The 25,175-nt window shown below is 36.4% G+C and overlaps 2 protein-coding genes across 2 annotated transcripts in view; one reads left to right on the plus strand and one right to left on the minus strand.

The window, feature by feature from the left end:
- Nucleotides 1-10,320, plus strand: part of LOC125660846 (ATP-binding cassette sub-family B member 6-like) — a 40,230-nt gene extending 29,910 nt beyond the window's left edge. Inside the window, exons 18-19 of the mRNA XM_056146889.1 lie at nucleotides 4,678-4,841; nucleotides 7,483-10,320. Of these exons, the coding sequence (XP_056002864.1) occupies nucleotides 4,678-4,841; nucleotides 7,483-7,633 (315 nt within the window). The 3' untranslated portion in view covers nucleotides 7,634-10,320. The remainder of the gene's footprint in view (nucleotides 1-4,677; nucleotides 4,842-7,482) is intronic.
- Nucleotides 10,321-15,223: 4,903 nt separating this feature from the next.
- LOC130049404 (pyrin-like) lies at nucleotides 15,224-17,606 on the minus strand. Its single transcript, XM_056146891.1, has 2 exons — nucleotides 17,527-17,606; nucleotides 15,224-17,283 (listed from the first exon to the last, which is right to left on the minus strand). The coding sequence occupies exon 2, from the start codon at nucleotides 17,251-17,253 to the stop codon at nucleotides 15,586-15,588; it is 1,668 nt and encodes a 555-aa protein (XP_056002866.1). The 5' UTR covers nucleotides 17,254-17,283; nucleotides 17,527-17,606; the 3' UTR covers nucleotides 15,224-15,585.
- Between the last annotated feature and the right edge of the window lie 7,569 nt (nucleotides 17,607-25,175).

Raw genomic sequence — 25,175 nt, forward strand, 5'->3', positions numbered from 1 at the left:
GGTGAGGGACTATTGAGTAATACTTAAAGCCTATCTTGCTTTCACCTGATATTGGTGAGGGACTATTGAGTAATACTTAAAGACTACCTTGCTTTCACCTGATATCGGTGAGGGACCCTTGCTCATGAATAGGTTACGCCAGCATAGCTTTCGGTTTTAAACATTAGTCTCGGTTAATGGAGTATAACAAAGATGTTTGACGTGTCAACATGGTGTGACATTGCTCCGTTCCTCTTTGAAAGCGTTTTGGAGGGAACAGATTTGCCTCGGACGCAAATATGCGTCAGAAATGGAGAGAGGCGACCAGGTGTGTTGATACGGAAACTACAAATTATGGAATCCTGGAAAAGAGGACATCTTGTTTCACGCCCATTTCACTGAGACCAACCATTTCACAGGATCAGGTTAGTGATTTGCCAAATAATGATGATTTGAGATTGAGTTTTTTGTTTTTTGATTTTTTTTTTACAACAACCTGTCCCAAAAAATTGCGCTCTATTGAAGGATACTACTGTGTATGTGTACAGTTATAGGAATGACTGGTGTAATTTATTAGCATTCTTTAAGAATTAGATACCCATGTATAGAGAGTTTAGTAGTAGAAGTAGTAGTAGTTGTTGTTGTTAGATACCCGTGTATAGAGAGTGGTAGTTGTAGTAGTAGTAGTAGCGGTAATAGTTGTTGTAGTTGTAGTAGTAGTAGTTGTAGTAGTGGCTAAAGTGTACTAGGAAAGTTCTTAAAGAGTGTTTATAATTTTTCACTGCATTCTGTACTATAGTAACTGTAATGTCTCCTAGAAGTGTGCCAAGTTTTTGAGACATGTCCTTGTTAATTTGTTCCAATGTTTTTCAGTTTAATTTGTTAATGTAAATTCAATTCTTTTGAAAAATGCATTTAGTTGATTTGTTGAATGTGTTGCTTTGTGGTTTCTTCATATTTTTGCAGGGGTTGATATTCGACGACCATGGTAATGTATTATGTTTTTGATTCTTTAATCGCTGTGTGAATCGTGAATTCCAGGGTTATACATTTATTGATTGATTGCATCTTGCTTAACGTCTCTCTCGAGAATTTTTCACTCATATGGAGACGTAACCAATGCTGATGAAGGGCTGCAAAATTTAAACCTATGCTCGGCGCTTATGGCCATTGAGCAGGGAGGGATCTGTATTATGCCACACCTACTGTGACACGGGACCTCGGTTTTTGCGGTCTCATCCAAAGGACCACCCCATTTAGTCGCCTTCTACGACAAGCAAGGGGTACTGAGGACCTATGCTAAACCGGATCCCCACGATTTACAACTGAAGTTGAACTGCATGATACAATATACAGCCTCCTTCGACCACTATCTTTCATTTAAGATCATCATATGCAAAACAGTACTGTGAAACTGAAGCCGTACATGTTTATAATATCAAAATAATGACTGATGTTTATATGATATGTTTACTACAAATGCCCTTTGAAATAGGAGAATGCTGTAGACTGAAGCCAGGGGTAGTTCCTTCTGTATTTGATTTCACAACAGGAGTCAGCGAGATCCAAACACATGAGGTTAAGGTGTGCCAGAGAAAGTAGTGATGTGATGGACACAGTGCATCTGTATGATAAACAAGAAGAAATTGCTGTAGAATATATATATACAATGTTATGATCATCAACCGTGAGAAACTGGAAACACTTCCCTGCCACAATTATTTCATTTCTTCCATTGTACGGACACTTCACTTCAACTGAACTGTCATTTTTAATTATTCCATCAGGGAAAGCAGCCAAATTTGGTCTACTATCACAGATAAATAATTCACATGACTTCACTTTTAAATCCATCACATTTTCAGATTTTCCAGTGTTTTCCCCAATGTTTTCCCATGAGCTAAAGCTTTGTTATTCAATCTTTGTGGTGCAACAAGAGATTGACATTGCTTCAACTTGTTTCACCTGTGGTTTGCTTTACAAATATTTCCAAAACGTGAAGCAGTCATACGCCATTGCCTTTCTGCAAACCAGAGTTTGGAAGATACCTGGCCTCTCGTTTTCTCCTCGACAGTAGCAATATCTCTTTCTGATGCCTATTATATATTTTTATATTGTTAGACATACAGGAGCAAATTAAAGTAGATTACATGAAATATATTCAATTTCATTAGTAATAGTATGACATCTTATTCATACATAGATATATAAAGGCCAAAATAAAATATATGTCTTTCCTATTTCACTCCCCCCAAAAATTAGGTAGGCAAAACATTCTATTTCATTAAGTCATATTATTTGAAATTTTAAGTTTTTAATATGCTAGCAATACAGGTCTATATACATTACAAATACTTTTCACACATTTTGAAGATCAATAGTATTAAATTGTAAATCAGAGAAAGAAAAAGAATTCCAAATTCAGAATTTCTGTTTTCTTTTACATGCATATACATGTATCATCAATAAAATATCTAGGATCAGCAGTAAAACAGTACATGTAGGTGTGGTTGGGAAACCGGAAACACACATATATTTTATTTTGGCCTAATTTACACCAAAAACTCTTAATATATGTGTTGCATTAAAATTTCACTTCATCAAATGACTAACCTGCAAGGCTGAGTCTATCCAGTGCTCTGTAAATGGTAAAACCAGGTAGTCGTGATCCTTTGTGGCCAGCTTTTGAAAAGGAAAATTACATGAAACTTACTATTCAGTAAAATGATTAATACACAGGTATGGCTACTTCAAAACAATACATTTAAAAGTTAAAATGAATTATAATTCATGTATTCTCAAGATACCTGAACGATATCTAAATGCAAGATTTTCTGATGACCTTCTTCACCTACGACGAAATGACAGAGCCATGGTCAGACAGATTTGGTGGGTAAAGCCAGAAGACATGGGTAGTGTCAGATCAAGCAAGCTACTGGCATGACTTGGGATCGATGACCTCGACGCTATCCTGCGGGAGAAGAGACTACGCAGGTTTGGGCATGTTGCTAGATCCAGTGGCGTAATAAATAATGTCTTTAATATGAAAAAAGAGGGAGGACGACAACCAGGGAGACCAAAGATGACCTGGAAAGCACAGCTAGAAATAGACCAGCGTGAGTGGGGACTTCGTGATGTCAACACATTGGACAGAGATGCCTGGAAGTCAAATGTTAGGTCTGCCATGCTTGCAGCAAGCCAGTTACGTGGAAGGGAGCCCACTGCTGTGAAAGATGCACCTAACCCTGCACGTTAATCAAAATGCCGATGATGATGATGATGATGCTACAGTGATTAAGCACCATGTTTCTAACTCTGTCAAAGAATCCAGGGTTGTTGTGATACTGGACAGGTCTGGGATCTGGGGCACCTGTGGTCTAAAAATGTCTTAGTCCTGGATTCATTGATATACTATAGCACTGTATATGTATTTGTTAAATCAATGCTTTGCACATCTGTAGAAATTGATGTGATACAACACTTATGTCATAACAGCACTATTTCATATTGACTGAGGTAAAATGAAAATTAAGTATCACATTTACCATGATAATTATACTTTGGTCTATGGAAGGTCTGTAAATTTTCTGTGCATGTCTTTTTTATGTATAATTGTTTTCCTGATGAAAACGAGCATATCATGACCATCACTGCAGCTATATGTTTGCATGTTCCATGAGGGCCACATCCAGCGGGACACTCGCAGTGAGAATTCAAAATATCAACTGTTTCTTTGTCCAGTCTTATTTTAAAGTTGTAGGAGATCTGTGCATGTTAATAACATTACATTTCTAATTCTTGTGAGAAATGTATAGGTTTTACTGAAAACCATGCAGTGATACAGTATGAAAACAATATTCATTTATTATTTCATTGCTTCATCATTATTCTTCAGCGTAAAACTTGTACGGTACCAATTTTGATGCACCAGATGCATTTCGACAAATAATGTCTCTTCAGTGATACTCAACCGAAATTTTTGAAATCCGAAATAACACAAACTTGTAGGCCCTAAGAGCTATTTTAGGGAAAAACAAAGTGCCTAAAACGTGGAGTCAAATTCGTCTAAGGATAAGAGCTATGCATGAGGGAGATAATCCTTTATTTTTCCGTAGCGATTACTGATGCTAAGCGTCTCGTAGATCAAGCGTCTTGCATGTACCCCATACTGTATATAACATTTGAACCGAATACGGCGCTGGCGTAACTTATTGGTAGCATTCATACCCTATGCCAGGAAATATGGCTCAGCATAGTGTGAAATTGCAAAAAATTAAATCGTAGAAAATACATGTACCTTTTGGAGACGAATCGAAAAAAAAAATTGCAACTGCAGAAAAACCAAAACATTAACGCGATGTTCAACACAGAGTCTTATCTCTGTGTAGACAAGACAATTCAGGTGAGCACCACGTTTCACGGACCTCTTTATTTAATTCAATAGTATAATGAATACAGGAATAAGTTTAACTCTACTGAAAATAATTCAGCCTGAGACAGATAAAGATGGACAGGACGAAAACTTTAATTTTCTCATGAAATACAATAGTCGGACAAAATCTGAGCTGCTCGTCCGTGTAAGGGAAGAAAATAGTTAGACAGAAAATCTGAACATAATTTTCTCATGAAACTACTGTAAACAGTAGTTGGAAATAAGCCGAGCTGTTCGTCCGTGTAATGCTTTTGTTCATTATACAGGCTACATCAGCACTGGATACGAAGACAGAACGTAACATTCAGGCCTCCTTGGAGAGGGTGTGCGAGAACCGGACGACGATAATCGTGGCACACAGACTGTCAACAATTATACATGCTCATCAAATCCTAGTCATGAAGGAGGGGGAGGTGGTTGAAAGGGGAACGTAAGTATATTCCAGGCTATCGCAGTGTTTGAAACTCATTGTAAAATTAGTTAGACATGCAGAGCAAAAATTGTGAGCCCTACCATAGATCTACTAGTCCTGAGAAAATAACTGCCAGTTTTAGAATTACTTTTTATCAATAACTATTTTCTAATTAAAGCGATTATGTGACTATAGGACTCGGTTCCCATAACTTCAATCCTGATTATATATAATTTTATAAAGCCTGTTGGCTTGTGACTACATCGTTACCTATATAAGTAGATTTGATACATCTAGATTTTATTTAATGGGAATTTTAACACGTCTGGTCGGTCGTCTTTACAAAGAAATTTCTTCCTCGTGGCAAAATTTATGCATCTCAGGTGGTCGATTATTTCAAACACTTAGACTCTTAGACTTAGACTTAGGAAAAAAATATTTTGCTTGATGATGAGGGGAAAATTTTATTTATCAAGTGAGACTTGGAATTGTATGCCCTCCTTCAAAGAGGAGGGGTATATTGGTTTGCACCTGTCGGTCGGTCGGTCGGTAGACCACGTGTTGTCCGCTTAATATCTTAAGAACCAATAACACGATCTTAATGATATTTCATATGTGGGTTGGTTATGAGTAGAAGATTTTTCCAGGTCAAAAGGTCAAGAATCAATCTACTCTGGACATAGGAAAACTTTGTCCACTCAATATCTTAAGAACCCTTTGCTTGACAGACATCAAACTTAGTACACTGGTATATCTTCAAGAGAAGATGACCCTCTTTATTTTGAGGTCACAAGGTCAAGGGCCAAACTGGACATAGGAATATACTGTCCGCTCAATATATTGAGAACCCTTCACTTGACAAACATCAAACTTTGTACACCGGTACATCTTCAAGAGAAGATGACCGCTATTGATTCTAGGTCACATGATCAAAGGCCAAGGGTTAAACTTGACGTAGAAATATACTGACCTCTCAATGTCTAAAGAACCGTTTGTTTTACAGACATCAAACTTGGTACAGTGTTACATCTTAAGGAGAAGATGACCCTTCCTGATTTTATGGTCAAGGGTCAAACCGGACATAGGAACACACTCTCCGCTGAATATCTTGAGAACCCTTTTATTTACAGACATCAAACTTGGTACACTGGTACATCTTTAGGAGAAGATTACCCCTATTGATTTTGAGGTCACATGGTCAAAGGTCAGAGGCCAAACAGGACATAGGAATATACTGTCCGCTGAATATCTTGAGAACCCCTTGCTTGACAGACATCAAACTTGGTCCAAACAGGACATAGGAATATACTGTCCGCTGAATATCTTGAGAACCCCTTGCTTGACAGACATCAAACTTGGTACACTGTTATATCTTCATGAGAAGATTACTCCTATTGATCTTGAGATCACATGGTCAAATGTCAAGCAAGACGCAGGAATATACTGTCAGCTTAATTTCTTGAGAACCCTTTGCTTGACAGACATCAAACTTAGTACACTGGTACATATTTAGGAAAAGATTACCCCTCTTGATTTTGACGTCACATGGTCAATGGTCAATTGTTAAACTGTCTCCTATATTTTAAGAATTCTTTGCTTAATTGACACCAAACCTGGAACACTGGTACATCTTCAGGAGAAGATGACCCCCATTGCTTTTTGGTCGCTTGATCAATCCACTCTTGACATTGGAAGATATTGTCTGCTCAATATTTCGAATTGGTGATGCTACTATCAATCAAATTATGCATGTATATAACCCTTTTCAATTTTGCACTAGGGGCGGCATATATGTTTTACAACCATCTCTTGTCTCTTTACTGATTATGTAAGGTCACTGGTTTCATATAGAGAAGGTTTTCTCATGCATATTGATTCATTGCGGAGAAATATATCCACCTAATCCTCAGGGTTAAACCATTGTACACTTGACATTTTCGTATCGAGCTAGGGTAAAACATTAGATTCTCAATCGCCCCTACACACACACATCCTGTAGAACAAGATTAAGTCGATAGATTGTCAACTCCGTCCTCCACACCAACCCGCCTTTAGGGTTGGATTAAGTCAGGCAGATTGTCAAGCCACCCTACTCCTTGTTAATTACTCGCTTCAGGGATAGACAATAAGGGCAAGTAAACTCGAACTTTTACTTGTCCAAATGAAAAACTTGGTTGTCCAAAATATTTTAGACTACCATCAGCCTAGTGTCAACCAGTAACTCTAATTATCTCTCTGTGTCAATTGGTGATACAATACGATCTACTAGAATGGACCTTAATTCGCTATAATGTGACGATTTGGTAAAAAAAAAAAAAAAAAAAAAAAACCAACAATATATGAAGTTGGACTTTACTTTCCAATATTTGATATTCATCAACTTTAACACAATTATTATGATAATGACATTTCCTACTGAAAAAAATCACTTGCCCCATCGGGCAAGTGTGTATAGAGTTTCACTTGTCCGAACTGGGTTTTCACTTGCCTCGGACAACCGTCAATGTCAATCCCTGTGCTTTTCAATGATTTCTTTCTACCAGTTAAACGTTCTATATACTGGAAGAGGAGGGAGGGGTGCCCAGGTTGAAAGGTTTCTTTGCAAATATCGGTGAAATTGATTTTCCTGCATTTGATTTAAACACGATCTGTTTTACAGACACAAGGAGTTGCTACAGTTGAATGCTTTCTATGCTGACATGTGGCACCAGCAGCTGACAAGGAAAGAAGAAGTTAACGATGAGAAACTACAGGACGAAAATGGAAGTCACCCTGCAGGAAGTATAAACGCGGACGACGACGCCTCGTGACGCTGTCGATGATGCCTCGTGACTCACTGGACGTGTTCTTTAGAGTTGTTGTATTTTCACTGTTAGCAGCGAGTCGATTACACTCCTACAATGGAGAATACACTGTAAAATCAGTCCCCACGTATATATCCTTAGGTCAAAAAGTAGGAAAGAGTTTTACTATTATTATTTTTGTTGGATGAAGTTTTTAAAAGGCCTACCACTCCTGTGGAAAGAACATGTGTAATGCTGTGTTAAATTTCCTTGTGTCATCAACTTTTGGGGGGAGGGTGTGTGTGTTAATCAAGGGCAGATAACTTAATGCTTATCTTATCTCAACTGCAATACTTTCACCACGTGAAAATACTGTAAGTGACTTTATAGTATTTCATTTTTTGTGTAGATTTTCAAAATGTAGTGAAGTTTGATATTATACAAATATAGTCCTTTCAATCGATCGATCCATCGATGAATCGACTTCACAGAAATGGAGCACGAAGTGCGAGGTCGATATGCTTTTCTGTGAAGTCGATATACTGGGTATCTATATATATATATATATATATATATATATATATATATATATATATATATATATATCTGTGGATTGATAGGGCTACATTTGCTATATTATTTTTCAAAGATTGCTTGACAAAATTAGGGAACATAAATTGCAATATTTTTAATATAATGAATTTATTGGAATAACCTAACTGCCTTTGTAGAAGCTCTGTTCATGTTCTTTTCATCAACATTCTACATAATAGCTCTAACTTGGTGTTCATTTACAGTCGCAAAACGACATCTGCAGGCTTCGCTTCCATATTGTTTAGAAGTAGGTAATGACGGGCATTGGAAAGAGAATTTGATATAGGGCTCACGGCGGGTGTGACCGGTCAACAGGGGATGCTTACTTCTCCTGGGCACCTGATCCCACCCCTGGTGTGTCCAGGGGTCCGTGTTTGCCCAACTTTCTATTTTGTATTGCTTATATGAGTTTTGAGATTGATCACTATTCTTTATCTTCACCTTGCATTGGTAGGAATGACATACGTCAGCGAATCACATTCATTGTTGCACATAGCAAAATTTCCCTAATCTATTATTAGAAAGTACAGGTCAATCCGAGTTTTTTTTATTTTTATAATTAGAAAGACCCAGTCAATTCGCATTTATATTCTTTGACACGTGATATCAAACGAACCAATGGTGAAGTACATTACAATACATAAAAATAATATTGATTAATGTTGTGTGATATAATATGTTATTGTTTGAGATTTGGTGTAATATATTGTATGTATGTCTCTCTATTATTGATTGCATGATTTCAATGTGATATTTTGTTATGATTGTCTTTTACTTTGTATAAACTTTTTTTTTGATCAGAAATTATGTAAATTAGATGTGATATGAATTTTGAAAATATCTTTCTGGTAAATGGCATGTTAATGGATCATTGGTCTGCCAGTTAATCCAAGATATTGTGATTTTTGAAGTAATAAGTTCCCCCATATTAGACGATAGATTTGAAACTTGTTGCTGGACAATTTGTGTTATGGGAGAAATGTTTCTCTCAGTGTTATTACTGGAAGAAAATTTTAATCAAATCATTATTAATAATCGATTATTCGGACACGCATATTATTGCAGGCGATGTGGAACGTGATAACAAGCTCACTCCAGTGGTCACGTGTTACTTTTTCTATACTTGTAATTTTGGAATGTTTTAAGTGACTCACAAAGTCAGATTCCTGATTACAATGCAGTATAACTATGTCTATGTTATACATTGTTCTTCATTATCAAAAGTTATAGAAATCCTGTTTGACATGTTTATAGCAGAGTGTCATGAAAAACAATATGAAATCATTTTGATGCGTCCTACGAAAACATCAGACGTGTCATAGATATTCCGATATTTGTGTCTGAGAAGGTATGGGAACATGTAGAATTGTATGTCATTCTCTTAATGTATAGGTCAATGTCTGTGATGGTGTGTAACGTGTGGTTTGTTATTTATATACAGGAAACAGCACAGAGAGACGCTAATTTAAGTTTCCTGTGTATCGGAAACTTCTGCCGATTTCTAATCAGAACACAATATCGTGAATTATTATGACTTCTTGATTAACAATTTGTAGAGTTATGCATTTACACATAACAGTAAATTTTGTTAAACTGTTATTGTATGATTTTATGATAAACCAAAGAAACCCTGTCTTGTCGATCCAATTATTTGTTTCATACATTATAGCCAAAGAGTATAATTATTTTTTAATTGCCACATCTCTTTATTGTTTTACTTACAAAGTAGATGTATTTTGTCAGCTGAGATTGAAATTTAAATGTGTATTCTGTCAGCGGAGATTGAAATTTAAATGTGTATTCTGTCAGCTGAGATTGAAATTGAAATATTTTAACTATAGGACTTTGTTTCAGCTTCATTAGTTTTTTTTAATTTGACATTAGACTAGTATCATTAGTATTGTTTGTATAGGGGGACAATGGTGCCGTCAGAAACAAATTAATTTATTTTAACTTCAAATGTGATATTAATGTTTTAATTATTGATTCATTTAAACTGAAATTCTGTATTTCATAGATGATGTATTTGTATCTTTAAGGATGAATAATTATACAAACACATTGTCACAAATTTTCAAGTGGATGTATGTCGTTATGGCAAAAATAAAATCAGAAATGTTTTTCATTGTCCTTTTTAGTTTCTGCATATTTGGTATAGAATATAATAATAGCACATTTTTATAACTAAATGAAATTTTCAGATTTAGAGCTATTAATGTTTTGAAGAATAGGACTGAAAAGATGTAGGGCTCACGTTCATGTTCCCAAGAATTTTTTTCCTTGGTGATTTTACACAAAAAATTCATTTTACAATTACACAAAGCAAAATTTTTAGATTTCTAACACCAACTTTATTTTTGTATTCATGAGAAGTTTGAGTTTTGTCCTATACGGTGGGTGTGACCGGTCAACATGGGGATGCTCACTTCTTCCAAGCACCTGATCCCACCTCTGGTATAGCCCAACTCTCTGTTTTGCATTGCTTATGCATTAGGAGTCAGGAGATTGTTCACTGTTCGTTATCGTCGCCTTTCATTAATCATTGATTATCAGATGTTCCTGTAAAGTGTTTATTCAATATTGACCACATCATGGCCTTTTGGGTTAGGTCGGCCTACAGTAGGGAATTAAAAGTTTTTTCACGCACACCATTAGCATGGGGAGTGTAATAACAACCACTAACTCTATTAGACTCCTGCATCATTTTCATAAACCATGTCCCTATTCAAGGTGGAGACGTAATGTTTTTGTACTTTCCGTCTGTCTGTCACAAAATCTTGTGAAAGCTTCTCCTTTATGGCTTATTGGATTGACTTGAAACTTTGTATAATGCTTCACTGCCATTTCTTGATGTGCATACTGTCAGGGTAGGAGGATCCAATTTTTTTCCTTGAAGTTATAGTGGATAAAAGATGGTGGAGGGTGTAAAATAGCTGTGAACACTTCTTTGATATGGCATATCGTATTAGTAAGCCTTGAACTGTTTTACTGTTCTTCATTATCACTTAATGATGTTCCCATTGTTCTAACTCAAGAATTTAATATTTTCCAACAATTTACAGTGGATCAAAAAGGAGCATTTCTAAAAAAAAAAAAAAAAATACTCTTCAACATTTATGAAAAGATGGAGATAGCGAACTGTGATCTATCTCTTAACTCCTATATATAATATAAAATTACGAGTTGGGCAAACATGAACTCTCGGATATACCAAAGGTAGGATCAGATGCCAAGGAGGAGTAAGCATCCCTCGTCGACTGATCACATTCCTTCATGAGTCCTATCTCTTGACCAGTTAAATGGAGTATTCTGTAGTCAAAATCAGTGTGTAAAGAACTGCCTAACAATTGGTATGAAACCCATTAGACAGCATCGCTATGATCCGGTCTAAACAAGACTGGCTTTATAGTATATGGAAGAACACTCTACATCAAACCCTCGATGCAATCCGCCATCAAGGAATTCAACTGCGCAGAGGACCTTTGTGCGCATATCCTGTAGATAATTTGTATATTGAGGCAAACGCACCTTCTCTCGATTTACGTATAGAATAAAACATATCTTACAATACATCGTTAAATCAAAAGCTAATACTGACTATCCTGCATTTATCTGCGCTTTCCATCCAGAGTTTGAAAATTTATATGGGCTCACGGCGGGTGTGACCGGTCAACAGGGGATGCTTAGGCACTTGGTCCCACCTCTGGCGTGTCCAGGGGTCCGTGTTTGCCCAACTATCTATTTTGTATTGCTTATAGGAGTTATGAGATTGATCGCTGTACGTTATCTTCACCTTGCATACCAAGAGTATTAATGTTCTACTAAATATAATAATATGATGTTCCTTAGTTAATATGACTTACCAAGTAGCCTTATTTGATAAAGTCAGTGAGAAGAGGACACTGATGTGAATTCAAAAACTCATTTATTTTGAAAATGACGAAGTTATAAAACAGAATAAGCTAGTGGGGTGGGGGTGGGGTAGTGATACAGATATTGGAAAGATAAAAACACTAAACAGCAGTCTGAACTGAATTTATTTCTCATCACAATTACACAATTGTATACAGAGATTTAGTACATATATTTTATATAAAAGTGATGGTAATATATCACTAATTGTTTTAGGGCATGCGTGAGAATGTAGATAGGCAACATATGCATATACGAGTAGTCATTGGGTCGGGGAGCAAAGTTTATTAATAATTCTTATAAAGGAACACAATTTTCTTAGAAAAGATTGCTTGTTTGAATTCATGATAGGTTTCTAAAAGTGATGATATTTTTGAGACGTATTTGTTTTGGTGGTAAACGTTGTTTTCTTATATGAATCAGAGATTTGCAATTAAACGTGTAGTGGAATTCATCACCAATTTCATTTAAATCACATTTATTACAATGTCTTGTTTCTCGGGGCTCGTTTCGCCAGCGTACACTTTCAATAGGTAAGTGATATTACAGGGTCGAAATATACTATAGGGTTATTGAACCTATATTGGTGAATATTGGCACGAATTGGCTGTGAAAATGCACGAGCTTGCGAGTGCATTTTGACAGCCAACGAGTGCCAATATTCACCTATATAAGTTCAATAACCCTTTTATTATATAGCTACAGTATTTAGTTGTTAAATTATATCCCTTTTCACTCAAAATACTCCAAAATAGACCAGAATTCATCAATATTGGCATCTAAGGTGAAGGTGGAACGCCGTCTGCCATTTTGGCTTGTTTACGTCGTTACGGTAACGTCAATATTGAACGCTCATACTCGGAATGTTTCGGGCGCATACAATTTACGCAATGCAAAGTTAGCGTTCAATAAATTCTCAGGATATTGAACGCCAACATTCTCTAGATTTTACGCATATTTTATATTAGACTATTTATTAGCTATATAATAAAAAAGGTTATATCATGTTTTCTGGGCAGGATATCCAAATATTTTTAAAATTTTAATTCATCCTTGTACATTCTATAGTTTATAGTTTTGACAGCGTTTTAATGTCAGAACTCCACTTTTGCTTGAATTGATCGAGTAAAATAAGTTTTACTTTTGACTGAAGCCAGTTTGGATTACATGCGTTATTTTGCCAAATGTTGGAAAAGCCGCAATTGCTAAAGATATTTGACACGTTCTTGAACCAAGCAATCTCTTTCGGGTATTGGTTTGTAACATTATTGCCCAGTTTTAACAGGAGATTCGCTATTTTGTTTCTTTCGTAAGTGCAATTTTGTGCCAAAATGAGATAATACGTGTTTGTGTATGTACATGGGATGTCAGCCAAGTTCACCGTACACCATGCAGTCGGGAGTAGTTTGTTTTAATTTTGATAATAATTTGCAAAATTTAAGTTGGAGTTTTTCTATAACTGCATTATTTGAAAATCCCCACACCTCACAGCCATATGATAAAATGGGTTGCACAATTTTATCAAATAAATCTAACTGACACTGTATTGATAGGTTATGCAAACGTCCTTTCTTAAGAATCTCATAAACTGCTTTATTGGCTTTTTCTACTTGTTTTTGTTTGGCTTTTTGAATGATCCTGATATGCTAAATAAGATACCCAGGTAGTTAATGCCGTCAACAATTTCAATGTTTTTGTCGTCACATACAAAAGTATGATTCCGTTTTGGATTACCCTTACTGATTATCAAGATTTTTGTTTTCTTAACTTTTATCTTTAAATTCCATTTTTCGCAATATTTATAAGAATGATCAATTTGGACCTGTAATTGTTCTGCAGATTCAGCTATCAAGACATTGTCATCGGCATACAATAATGCAAACAATGCAAGGTGAAGATAACGAACAGTGGTCAATCTCTAAACTCCTATAAGCAATATATAAAATAGATAGTTGGGCAAACACGGACCCCTGGACACAGCAGGGGTGGGATCAGGTGCCTAGGAGAAGTAAGCATCCCCTGTTGACCTGTCACACCTGCCGTGTGAGCCCTATATCCGCAGTCAATATCAGTGTGCCAAGAACGGCTTAACAATCGGTATGGAACACGTCAGACAGCATTTGACCCAATGACAGGTTGTATTGACGAACTAGATCGTTATAACGACCATAGGATTTGCGAAATGCTGACTTCAATCGAGACTGTTGATACCCCTGTACCATCAACTTGTTTGTCAGTAGCTTACCTCGATTCAAAAACTGACTATACGCAGAACAAGGTCTTGCATATCGAATCAGTTGAGATATATAAACACCATATGTAGGTGATAATGGAATATTGCTACATAAATATGGGAAGTTGACGATGGAGAAGCTGAAATCATCCCGTTTGTCATGCATGGACAAGTTCAACGAAATTTTTGAAGAATCGCAATCTGAATTCAATTTAACATTAGAAAGTATAGAACGAAATAATGTTGATAAAATCCTGAATTGTTATGGGAAATCATTATTAGAAATGTGTAAATCAAACAATTTATTGATTGTAAACGGTCCATTGCGGGATAATATCTCCGGAAAAGTTACATGTAAAGATACAAATACTGCGGATTATTTTTTATGCGACTACGGTTTAAGACAACATATAGATAACATGCAAGTCCTAGAACACATATCACTGTACTCAGATGTACACAACCCTATAGTCCTGAGTTTGAGTAAACAAATCCCAAGTTGCGAAACAATACAAAACACCTCAACATGTTATAAAGAAACACTAAAGCCATGGGATCCCTCGAAAGAAAATGTATTTGTTCAAGCTATTGATAAAACGCGCGGCGGGTATGACCGGTCAACAGGGGATGCTTACTCCTCCTAGGCACCTGATCCCACCTCTGGTGTATCCGGGGGTCCGTATTTGCCCAACTATCTATTTTGTGTTGTTTGTAGGAGTTATGGGATTGATCATTGTTGGTTATCTTAACCTTGCATGTAAAACCGAGTGTGTTTCGGTTCCTGTTCTGGTTCTGGCATTGACGTCATCGGCTAAAATGACATGTTTATTGTTTGTCAGCGTGTTCTGCAATTCAATCTCTAATAAACTAAATGCATCTTTGTTTCTATATTTGGAGTTTTCTGGAGGAATATACACATTACTAACGATAATATTTGTATCAGTATTAGTGATTAATTTTGATATTTCAAACCAAAGCACAAATTCGTGATCTGTTTTGTGTGTAAATATGTATTTACAAAGTTCTTTGTTTTTTTACGCTAGTGTTATTCCCCCAGAACATTTTTATTACACTTATATCTATTTCTCATATGAACATCGAAACCATCTAAGTGTAACGTATCTAAGTCAGAGACTAACGTTCGATCAGTTAAGCACAAACTATATATCACAAACACGAGGCTGTAATGAATACAAGGCCGTGTTTAAATGTGTAATTAACACTGTGTAGAGATGTGTAATTAACACTGTGTTGATAGATATTGGATTTTCTTTACTTTCACAGTGTCGTACTCAGCTACAAAGAGGTTGTCTCTGATGTCCACACATAAACCACGAGGACGTTCTAAATTGTGAATGTAACGGAGGAACTGTCCGTCCTGATCTAGGATGTGGATGCGGTTTTTTATATAGCCTGCTATCAGAATGTGACCCTGACTGTCTGTAGTGATGCCGACAGGAGTAAATGATTCCTCGGTATTAGAGGGATGACCAGTGTATCTAAATCGGAGTTTTCCTGACTGATTGACCACCACTACTGCACCAGCTGACCGGTCAGCTACACATATATCTAGGTTCCTGTTCTCAATGATGTATTTTTCTTTATAACCAGATGAATAGAGAGGACGACTCTGGTCATCAAACTGAATGGTTTGTGTCGCTGTGGAGCCGGAGTAACGCAGAACTTTGGATTGTTGTCTATCATCACTGATCATGGTAACCAGGAGATCATCAGACGCGGTACTGCAGACGTAAAGAGGTCTCCACCCCTGTAGTGTGATCACGGTCTGTATCTGTTTATTTTTCACTACCTTTACAGTTCTATCAACAAAGGCAGTATAAACGAGATATCCGTCCCGTGTCACTGCTATATCCCGTGGTGCGTTCCATGACTCGGTTTGTATTGATGTCAGTAGTTCACTCTGGAGGTTGAGGAGCTTCATGATTTCGTTCTCCCCGCGTGTCCAGACTTGATCTTCACTGAGGCAGGCAACACTGAATAGTTGCATATACCCAGTGTCTATGGTGGCGGAGACGCGCGGTTCATCAATCAGCGGTTTGACTGAAGGAGACGATACAGCTTCTGCTGACTTCATTGTGTCGCCATCTTCTGTGTTAATGGATAATGGCGACAGAGAACCAAGCATTTCATTGAGCTGATCGCTGTCTATTTTCTGAGGAGAAAAACTTGGTACTGTAACTCGCACTTTAAGCGGTAGTGTTCTAAAGTCGGAATTTCTAGATTCATAAGCAGATGTTAAGGAGACGTCATTTGATTTTAGTGTTGATTTCAAGTTGGAAATAATGTGTTTGAGTTCAATAATTTTCTGTGTAATTTCTATTGTAGTTTTATTCAGGATAGATAGGTGTTTGTTTTTCATTTCCTGAATGTAGGATTTCCGCTGGTTGACAATGGCGGTGATCTCCCGGTGTAAGATTTCTTCTTGTTGATCGGCAGCTGTGGTGAGTTTCCCGTAATTCCTTTCTAATTCGGCTTTCTCAGTTTGTACATCGGATGCCATTTCTTCATATCGCGGAAAAATTCTGGTCTGTAGTTCTTCCAAATCTTTTTGTAAACTTTTTGTTTTAGCGCTGAGTTTTTCCAGAATATCTGATATATCGTGACCTTCATGTTTACTTGAGGAGACGCAGGTAGAACAGACAGGAATGTCACATTTCTCACAGTAATTTTTACAGAGTTCATCGGCGTGGTCTGGACATTTCGGATAGTTTGTTGGAGTTTTTCTGTGTAAAAGGGGCACAACATTGTGTGTTTTAGACGAATCTGAAAGGTGTTTTTCTACACAATTAACACAAAGATTTATATTACAAAGTTCACAATGACTCTGAGGGGGAACATTTTCGCAGCAGTCACATTGTAGGACCTGACCACTGCGCCGGGGATGCATTTCTGATGTCGGGGTCACACAAGCAGTTCACTGTCAATAAAAAGGAATCTTGATTACAGATCTTGACAGGTCAAAACGATTGACAAGCTAGAAATACAATTTCATATAAAACGTCCCACTCATTAAGTTTGGTATTTCAGATGAACGAGGAAACAATATCCCTCAATTGATGAAATTAGTATCAAAATGCGCAGATATATTCCACTGCTCACACACATATCGATATTAATGTCACTGTAATGTTAGAATGTGGTATGTGCAATTTTGTCTTACCTTAAAGTCCAACATGGCCTCCCCGTTATTTCGACCTTCCGTCTATTCCTGAGAATTAAATACCTGTGCGATGTGTTAGCCTGTTTACACTATCTGCGTGTTATTGATTGTATAAATAGTTTTAAAGCCTGTTTTGACCTAGTTCATGTTGGGTAGTTTTGTCAACATTTTCGTCATAAGATAGAATTAATTCCTTTCATCGAAAAATAAAATTCAATGAAATATGTGTACAGTGAGTGATACTTGTTGTATAATGAAATTAATCTTGCTTTGAATATACAAAACACCACAATGTATATTTAAACAATGGGGAGACCATTCATTTGGGCCGCAGTTTGGCTTTCGAAAAAACACAAACAAAACCTATGAATCACATCCATTTGATCCTATTTTTATGATTGATTTCTTTCTCGTAGAGACGTCTCAAACTGAGCAGTACAGGGCCGTAGGAGTGAGAAAAATTTATTTATCTTGCTAAGGTGGCAGGGGACAGTTTCTTTGGTTTTAAAACATGTGGATAGGGGGTATACACCAAAGTCAGATTATGAAAGACTAATGAAAAATCATATTTCCCTTTTATGTCAATACTCGTATTTCATATTAGTGTAGCTAATAAATTATGATCCTAAAATACATGTAATCTATAAATACTGGTGCTGGTGCACAAAACATGCTCTGAGCAGGTTCCCCTTTTTTGCTTTAATTTTCCCTCATTTGGGCTAATCCGCACCACCCCCACACCATCACAGTACCAAAAACGGAGATTTAGACACTGTGCACAATCAAGAACCCTATCTGCCCTTCTCAAAAATCTACCTCTCATATGGGTCCATCCACCTTCCCTCACAGCTATAGACCTTTTGCTAGACCCTGCATGTTTTCACCGGAATTTCTTCAGCAACTTACCACGTGTCTTAGTTTCGTATTTGCACCCATCTATATGCTAGGAATCATGGTGACACCTACATGTTGTATATCAACATTTCTATTAAGCACTCGGCTACATTTGACATGCATCCTAAAATTATTGTATACATTTTTACACATGTAATATCACTTCAAATATGGGGTATTTCCATTTTTTGAAAACGTTGACCGGGACTATAGTGCGAAACTGCCCCCTGCTACCTAATGTCCACCATGACACGGGACCTCTGTTTTCAACTTCATATCTAAAAGGGTATCAGGAGAACTCGTACCCAGGACAACCCGTACCGAAGAGATCTCGTACCAATCAATATCTGAGTACGAGTTCTCCTGGAGAAAAACTTTGTCATTTTAACAAATAAAAATGTGGGTACAAGTTCTATTAGAGAAAAATTTGTCAATTGTATTATAAAAATCTGGGTACGAGTTTTCCTGCAGAAAAACATTGTCATTTCTGTCATGAAAATCTGGGTACGAGTTCTCCCGGAGAAAAAAACAGTCATTTTCTCTGATAAATCTGGGTACGAGTTCTCCTGGAGAAAAACGTTGTCATTTCTGTCATAAAAATCTAGGTAGGAGTTCTCCCGGAGAAAAAAAATAATCATTTTATTAAATGGATTCTCCTGGAGAAAAACTATGTCTTTTTTGTCATATACATTCTGGTAAGAGTTCTCCTGGAGAAAAAGTTTATCATTATATAGTAATCAGAATTTTGATACGAGTTTATGTCATTAAGAATTGTATTATTTTAGGTATTGGAATCTGGGTACAATTTCTCTTTGATAAAATCGGGGATTTCACACATTATACATAATTTACTATGCCTTTCAATCGAATAAAAAAATTAAATACAATGATCATACTTGTTTGTTTGGTTTTTTGTCATTTGAATTGCTGTTTGGCTAGGACGATAATTAGTATAATTATTGCAATTAAACACCAATTTTAACCGGCAACATTGTATTTTTATAGCGTACCTCTATTCTCAGGCACATGTAGGAGAACTCGTACCCAGATTTATGTGAGAAAATGACAAAGTGTTTCACCAGGAGAATTCTTACGCAGATTTTTGACAGAAATGGCAAAGTTTTTCTCCAGGAGAACTCTTACCCAAATTAATCCGATAAAATGACAAAGTTTTTTTCTCCGGGAGAACTCGTACCCAGAATTTTATGACAGAAATGACAAAGTTTTTATTCTGCAGGAGAACTCGTACCCAGATTTATCCGATAAAATGACAAAGTTTTTTTCTCCGGGAGAACTAGTGCCTAGATTTTTATAATATAATTGACAAGTTTTTTCTTTAGGAGAACTTGTACCCACATTTCTATTTGATAAAATGACAAAAGTTTTTCTCCAGGAGCACTCGTACCCAAATTCCTGGGTACGAGTTCTCCTGGGTACGAGTTCTCCTGAGTACAGGTTCTCCTGGGTACAGGTTCTCCTCGGTACGAGTTCTCCTGGGTACGAGTTCTCCTGAGTACAGGTTCTCCTGGGTACGAGTTCTCCAGAAGTCTCTAAAACACCTGTGACTAACTTTATTGCAGGGCGCTTTGCAAAGGGCCAGTTACATCTGGTACTTATGATTATTCTTTTACCTATACACGGTAAATCCTGATATCAACTTTTTACAGTTATAATTTACTACAAAGCAGTGATAAGAAAGAGAAAATGGTTGTGGATAGGGCACATGTGTAGATAGTATCGGACCTCCTGGGGAGGGGGGGGGGGGCATCCCAAGGGTTGCATTGAGATGGGCACCACCCGGTAAGAGAAATAGAAGAAGACTAAAAGAGACCTTGAGGAGATCGGTGAAGAAAGAAATGAAAAAGAACCAGACATAGATGGACACAAGACAGACCAGCATGGAAGTCTCTGGTGACGGCCTTATGTGCTGACCAACACGAAGAGGATTAAGTAAGTACAACGCAGTAAAAGCGAAACATACATATATTTGTGTACATTAAGGCTTCAGAATCTGACAGCTCCGTACAGGGATATTGAATTTATCGGACCTGAATCCCCCCGCACTTTCTTAACAAGAATGAATCTGATCACAATATGTCACTTTCATATACAAATAAAGATATAGTGGGTAATAACCTTTTCATTTATATGTATATCTTCCAACTTCCCCACCGACTGACCCCCTCCCCTTTACTTTAAAAAACGATGTCTGATTAATGACATTCAAAGTTTCTTTTCCAACAGATTAAACCATATACCTCACACATTTTTTATCAGAACATACGAGTATTGTTTGGAAGGGCATAAAATGATTGCATTACTAGAGGGCGCGTCACGCAAATTTTAATTACCTTTATGTTTTTAGCTCTTCTGATCCGAAGGCTCAAAGAGCTAATCATATGGCAATATGTCTGGCGTGCGGTGTGCGGTGTGCGTCAACTTTTTGGAAAAAGGGCTATATCTCAAGAACCCCTTGGCCAATTTTTGTCAAATTTGTCACAGGGTATCCTTAGCCTAAGGGCTTTCATTTGTACTAAAACTAGGGTTTTGACCCTTTAACAAGGGGAGATAATTAGGGAAATCCAAACAAAAGTAGTGGTTGCTAAAAAATCTTCTCAAGAACCACTGGGCAAATTATCACCAAACTTATGCATAAGGATGAGGATAGATTGTACATAACAAATAGTTTAAGGCATCATCCTGGGGCAAAGGGTGTGGTCTCAAGGTCACTTCAAAGTTGACCTTAAATTTTGTTTTGTTAAAACTTTGATATTTTGCTTAGTATAAGGACTAGGATCATCAAATTTTGTCAGTTGATGCATCTTAGGAAATAATATCATGTTGTCTCAAAAGTAGGTCATGGTGACCTACTTTTTGAATTTCGCAGGTAATTATTATTAAATGGATTTTGATGCATATCTTGGACACTTTTAAGCCTATGATCATCAAAACTTGTTAGTTGATGGATCATGGAACCTTGAACTGCGTCATGTAAAAATATATCATCTTGACCTACTTTCTGAATTTTATGGCTAATCATTTATGAATACATTTTAGGTTGTTATTTCAGATACCGAGAGGTTTAGAATCATCAAACCTTGTAAGTTGATGCGTCTAGAGGCCTCGAAACATATTTATAAAAAAAGTAGGTCACAGTGACCTACTTTTTGAATTTTGCAGACATTCAAATTTCACATTTTCAATTTTAGATGCATATTTTGGACACTATGAAAGCTAGGATCATCAAACTTTGTCAGTTGATGCATCTTGAGTCTTCATAGTTTGTTGATCAAAAAGTAGGTCACCGTGACCTACTTTTGGAATTTGACGGCTATATTTTAATATTTCAGATACTATTTGACTTAGAATTATCAAACTTTTTCAGTTGATGCATGTTGAGTCTTCAGAGTGTGTTGACTAAAAACGTAGGTCACCATGACCTATTTTTGGATTTTGACGGCTTTATTTGAATATTTCAGATACTATTTGACTTACAATCATCAAACTTTGTCAGTTAATGGGTCTTCAGTCTTCAGAGTGTGTCGACCAAAAAGTAGGTCTCTGTGACCTACTTTTGGAATTTGACGTTTATATCTGAATATTTCAGATACTATTTGACTTCAATTATCAAACTTTGTCAGTTGATGCATCTTGAGTCTTTGGAGTGTGTCGACCAAAAAGTAGGTAACTGTGGCCTTCTTTTGGAATTTGACGGCTATATTTGAATACTATTTGACTTGTCAGTTGATCCATCTTGAGTCTTCAGTGTGTCGACCAAAAGTAGGTCACCGTGACCTACTTTTGGACAGTTACATTTAAATTTTCAGGTACTGTTTGACTTAACATTATCAAACTTTGTTAATTGATGAATCTTGGTTAGTGAGAATTTTTTCCTGTTCTACAATGTATCAGAAGAGCGATTCTAGGCCCATGGGCCTCTTGCATTGTAGTTTGCTTGAATTACTCACCTGTGTAGTACCTGTAAAGAACAGGTAAATTACCTGTGTTTTTAACGTGCAGGTGAAGCTTGCGTAATGTGCTCTCTGGTAAGAGGATGTCATGAATTACGTTACACATATCCATATACATGTATATCAATACCTGTATATCTAAAATATATTTTTCTTGTTGTAAATAGAACGAGTCGAGTGGAATAATGAACCTCCAGATGTCTATGTACATGTGTATCTTATAACTAAACTAATGTTGCACTCGCGCATGCGAGGTTACATAACCTGTTTGAGTTTTATTTTATAAATAGAGAATATTACATGCTAAAATACATATCGTATGTCATCAGCCTGAGGGGCCCCATATCATGCCGAGGGCCGATAATGCTGTCTTCAAACGTTTAGTGCTAACTTTGGGATAGTTTTGTTTTGTTCCCGTTATGTATATAGAGGCCAATACTTTTGCTTCGCCCTCAAAAACAGTCACGCCGTAAGACATATAAGAAACACTAAATGCATAGTGATATAGAGCAGATATAGAGTGATATAGAGCAGGAAGGCCTCTACCAAAATTGTAAATTTCATGATCCCCAGGGTAGGGGTTCTGACCCCAGGATGGGGCCAAACTTTGTATATAGTGTTCATGTGCAAGTTTGCTGATATTGTATAAAATTTAAATGCATACTTAGCAATAGCAGAAAAGGATGTACAAAAGTTGTTGAATTTCACAACACAGGGTTTTGACTCAAGAATGGGTCCAAATTAGTCATATATTTTAATGTTTAAATGTGAATACACCTATCATATTATGTAAAGCCTTTCATCAATGTATGCACTTTTGAGGGCATTGAAATTTTAATAGCACACATTGCTGCTGAACATTAGAATTTAGCTTAGATATTCAGAATAAGATTTTTTCTAGATTGCATAGCCCTTGGGAGTAGTGATACTTGTTCACTAATAATCAGGCGACCGATAAGGCATGTGGGCCGCTTGTTTTACAACTATTCACACCATACTTGATATTCTTACTAATAAATTCCAAATACATGTACAGTTATTTCCTCCATTGTACAAACTATTTCTGTATATTATTTGCGAAATGCATTTACTGCGGAAAATAAACAACCTGCATTAAGAGACCACCTGTCATATGTGACCATTTTTACATTCTCTGTTGGACAGTCTCTTAATACAGGTTTGACTGTAAATGTTTCAGTTTGAGTATAAATGACAACAATAGTAAATGAATAAATAAAAACAAAATATTTTCTGTTGGAGTGACATGATTAGAAGTAACACATTCTCCAGATATGATCTATTTAGCGAACTCATAAGAGAATGAGAAGAAAATTACATACAAGTTAACAAAGAAGTTGCAGCCATGAACCATAGCATTCAGCCAACCTCGGATGATTCCGGAAAGTACATCAAAGTAGTTAGTATGAGATACTAATATTCGGTGGTTGGCCGAGTGGAACGGAAACCCATCAAAACGTGTTTCCATATTTTTATCAGCCAATGGCTTTGGTCTTTCAAGGTAAAAATAATATCCGCATTCGTGTAAAATTAAAGAAAACAATCACTTATATCCTAACAAAAATTACGGCGATCAATTTGCAGGCCTGAATTTTCTCAGAACATAGTAATGTGTCACACGTGTCTGCAACACCGACTTGTACAACCTGTTTTAACACATAGGCCTATGTCATGGCCAAGGCTTCGAATCTACAAGCTAAAAGGTCAAATGCTAAACACTACACCACCATGGTAGTGTAATAGTTCAATAACCTTCTCTGTTAACAGTTAAAGTTAATATGTTTAGGATGTCAAATTACAGCTTGTGTTTGGCTTGCGAATGGATTACAAATTACAATATCAACATTAATGGTTAAAGTTAATATGTTTAGGATGTCAAATTACAGCTTGTGTTTGGCTTGCGAATGGATCACAAAGGACAAGGTACGTTTGGGGCCAAATTTGGCCCCGCGTCCAAATTAAATGATATTCGTCAAATTCTATCATATGGTGTATACTTCCATAAAATGGCTATGATGTCTTCGTAAAAAGTTTTACTTATGTATAATACATATGTAAATACAGTATAGTTTACGATAACGTTGTGCCATTTTGACGTTACTTTATGCGACGTCGTGAACAAGAAAGCTATGTCATGAACTCAATATGAAAATAATCCAATTTGTGTCGCCATATGCTTAAAGTTTTATTAAACAAATGTGCGCCATGATTTTTATTTGAAAAGTTTAATTGATTTTTTCCGAAAGTTTTAATCAATTGTAGATGATTCGATGCGGCGGATGCTGTGATTTGAAGGACGATTAGTGTAATTGTATCTAAGAATTGTAGAGCAACCCATATATATTCATTCAATTTTAACATTGTATTTACATTTGCATCCAATTTGCATTGTTTTAATCTGAATTAAGTGAATATCATATACATTTATGTACGTAGCGCGTGGTTACCTTAAGTTATTCTTGTGTGCATATGTACACTTTGTTCTTCTTTTTTTTTTTTCGAGCGCACTAAATGTTTTCAGCGAAGGAACACGCACTAACCAATGCTACATTGGATTGTACATGTAGTAAAAAGAACATGAAATTCATTCAGAATATATGTGAAAAGAAATATTATAAAACGAACTTTCTTTTAAAATTCAACACATGACAATGGGACCGAATGTGAACCTTATAGGATGCAATAAGATTTACAAACAATGTGATAAGTTCTACACAAGAATTGACACTGACACCATGAAAAACCTTAACAAAAAATAATCTTGTC

The sequence above is a fragment of the Ostrea edulis genome, chromosome 8, assembly GCF_947568905.1.
Source record: "Ostrea edulis chromosome 8, xbOstEdul1.1, whole genome shotgun sequence".
Classification (NCBI taxonomy): Eukaryota; Metazoa; Mollusca; class Bivalvia; order Ostreida; family Ostreidae; genus Ostrea; species Ostrea edulis.

Bases quoted from the DNA above. Each gene is read 5' to 3' on its own strand.
- LOC130049404 (XM_056146891.1), bottom strand. From the start codon at position 17,253: ATGCATCCCCGGCGCAGTGGTCAGGTCCTACAATGTGACTGCTGCGAA.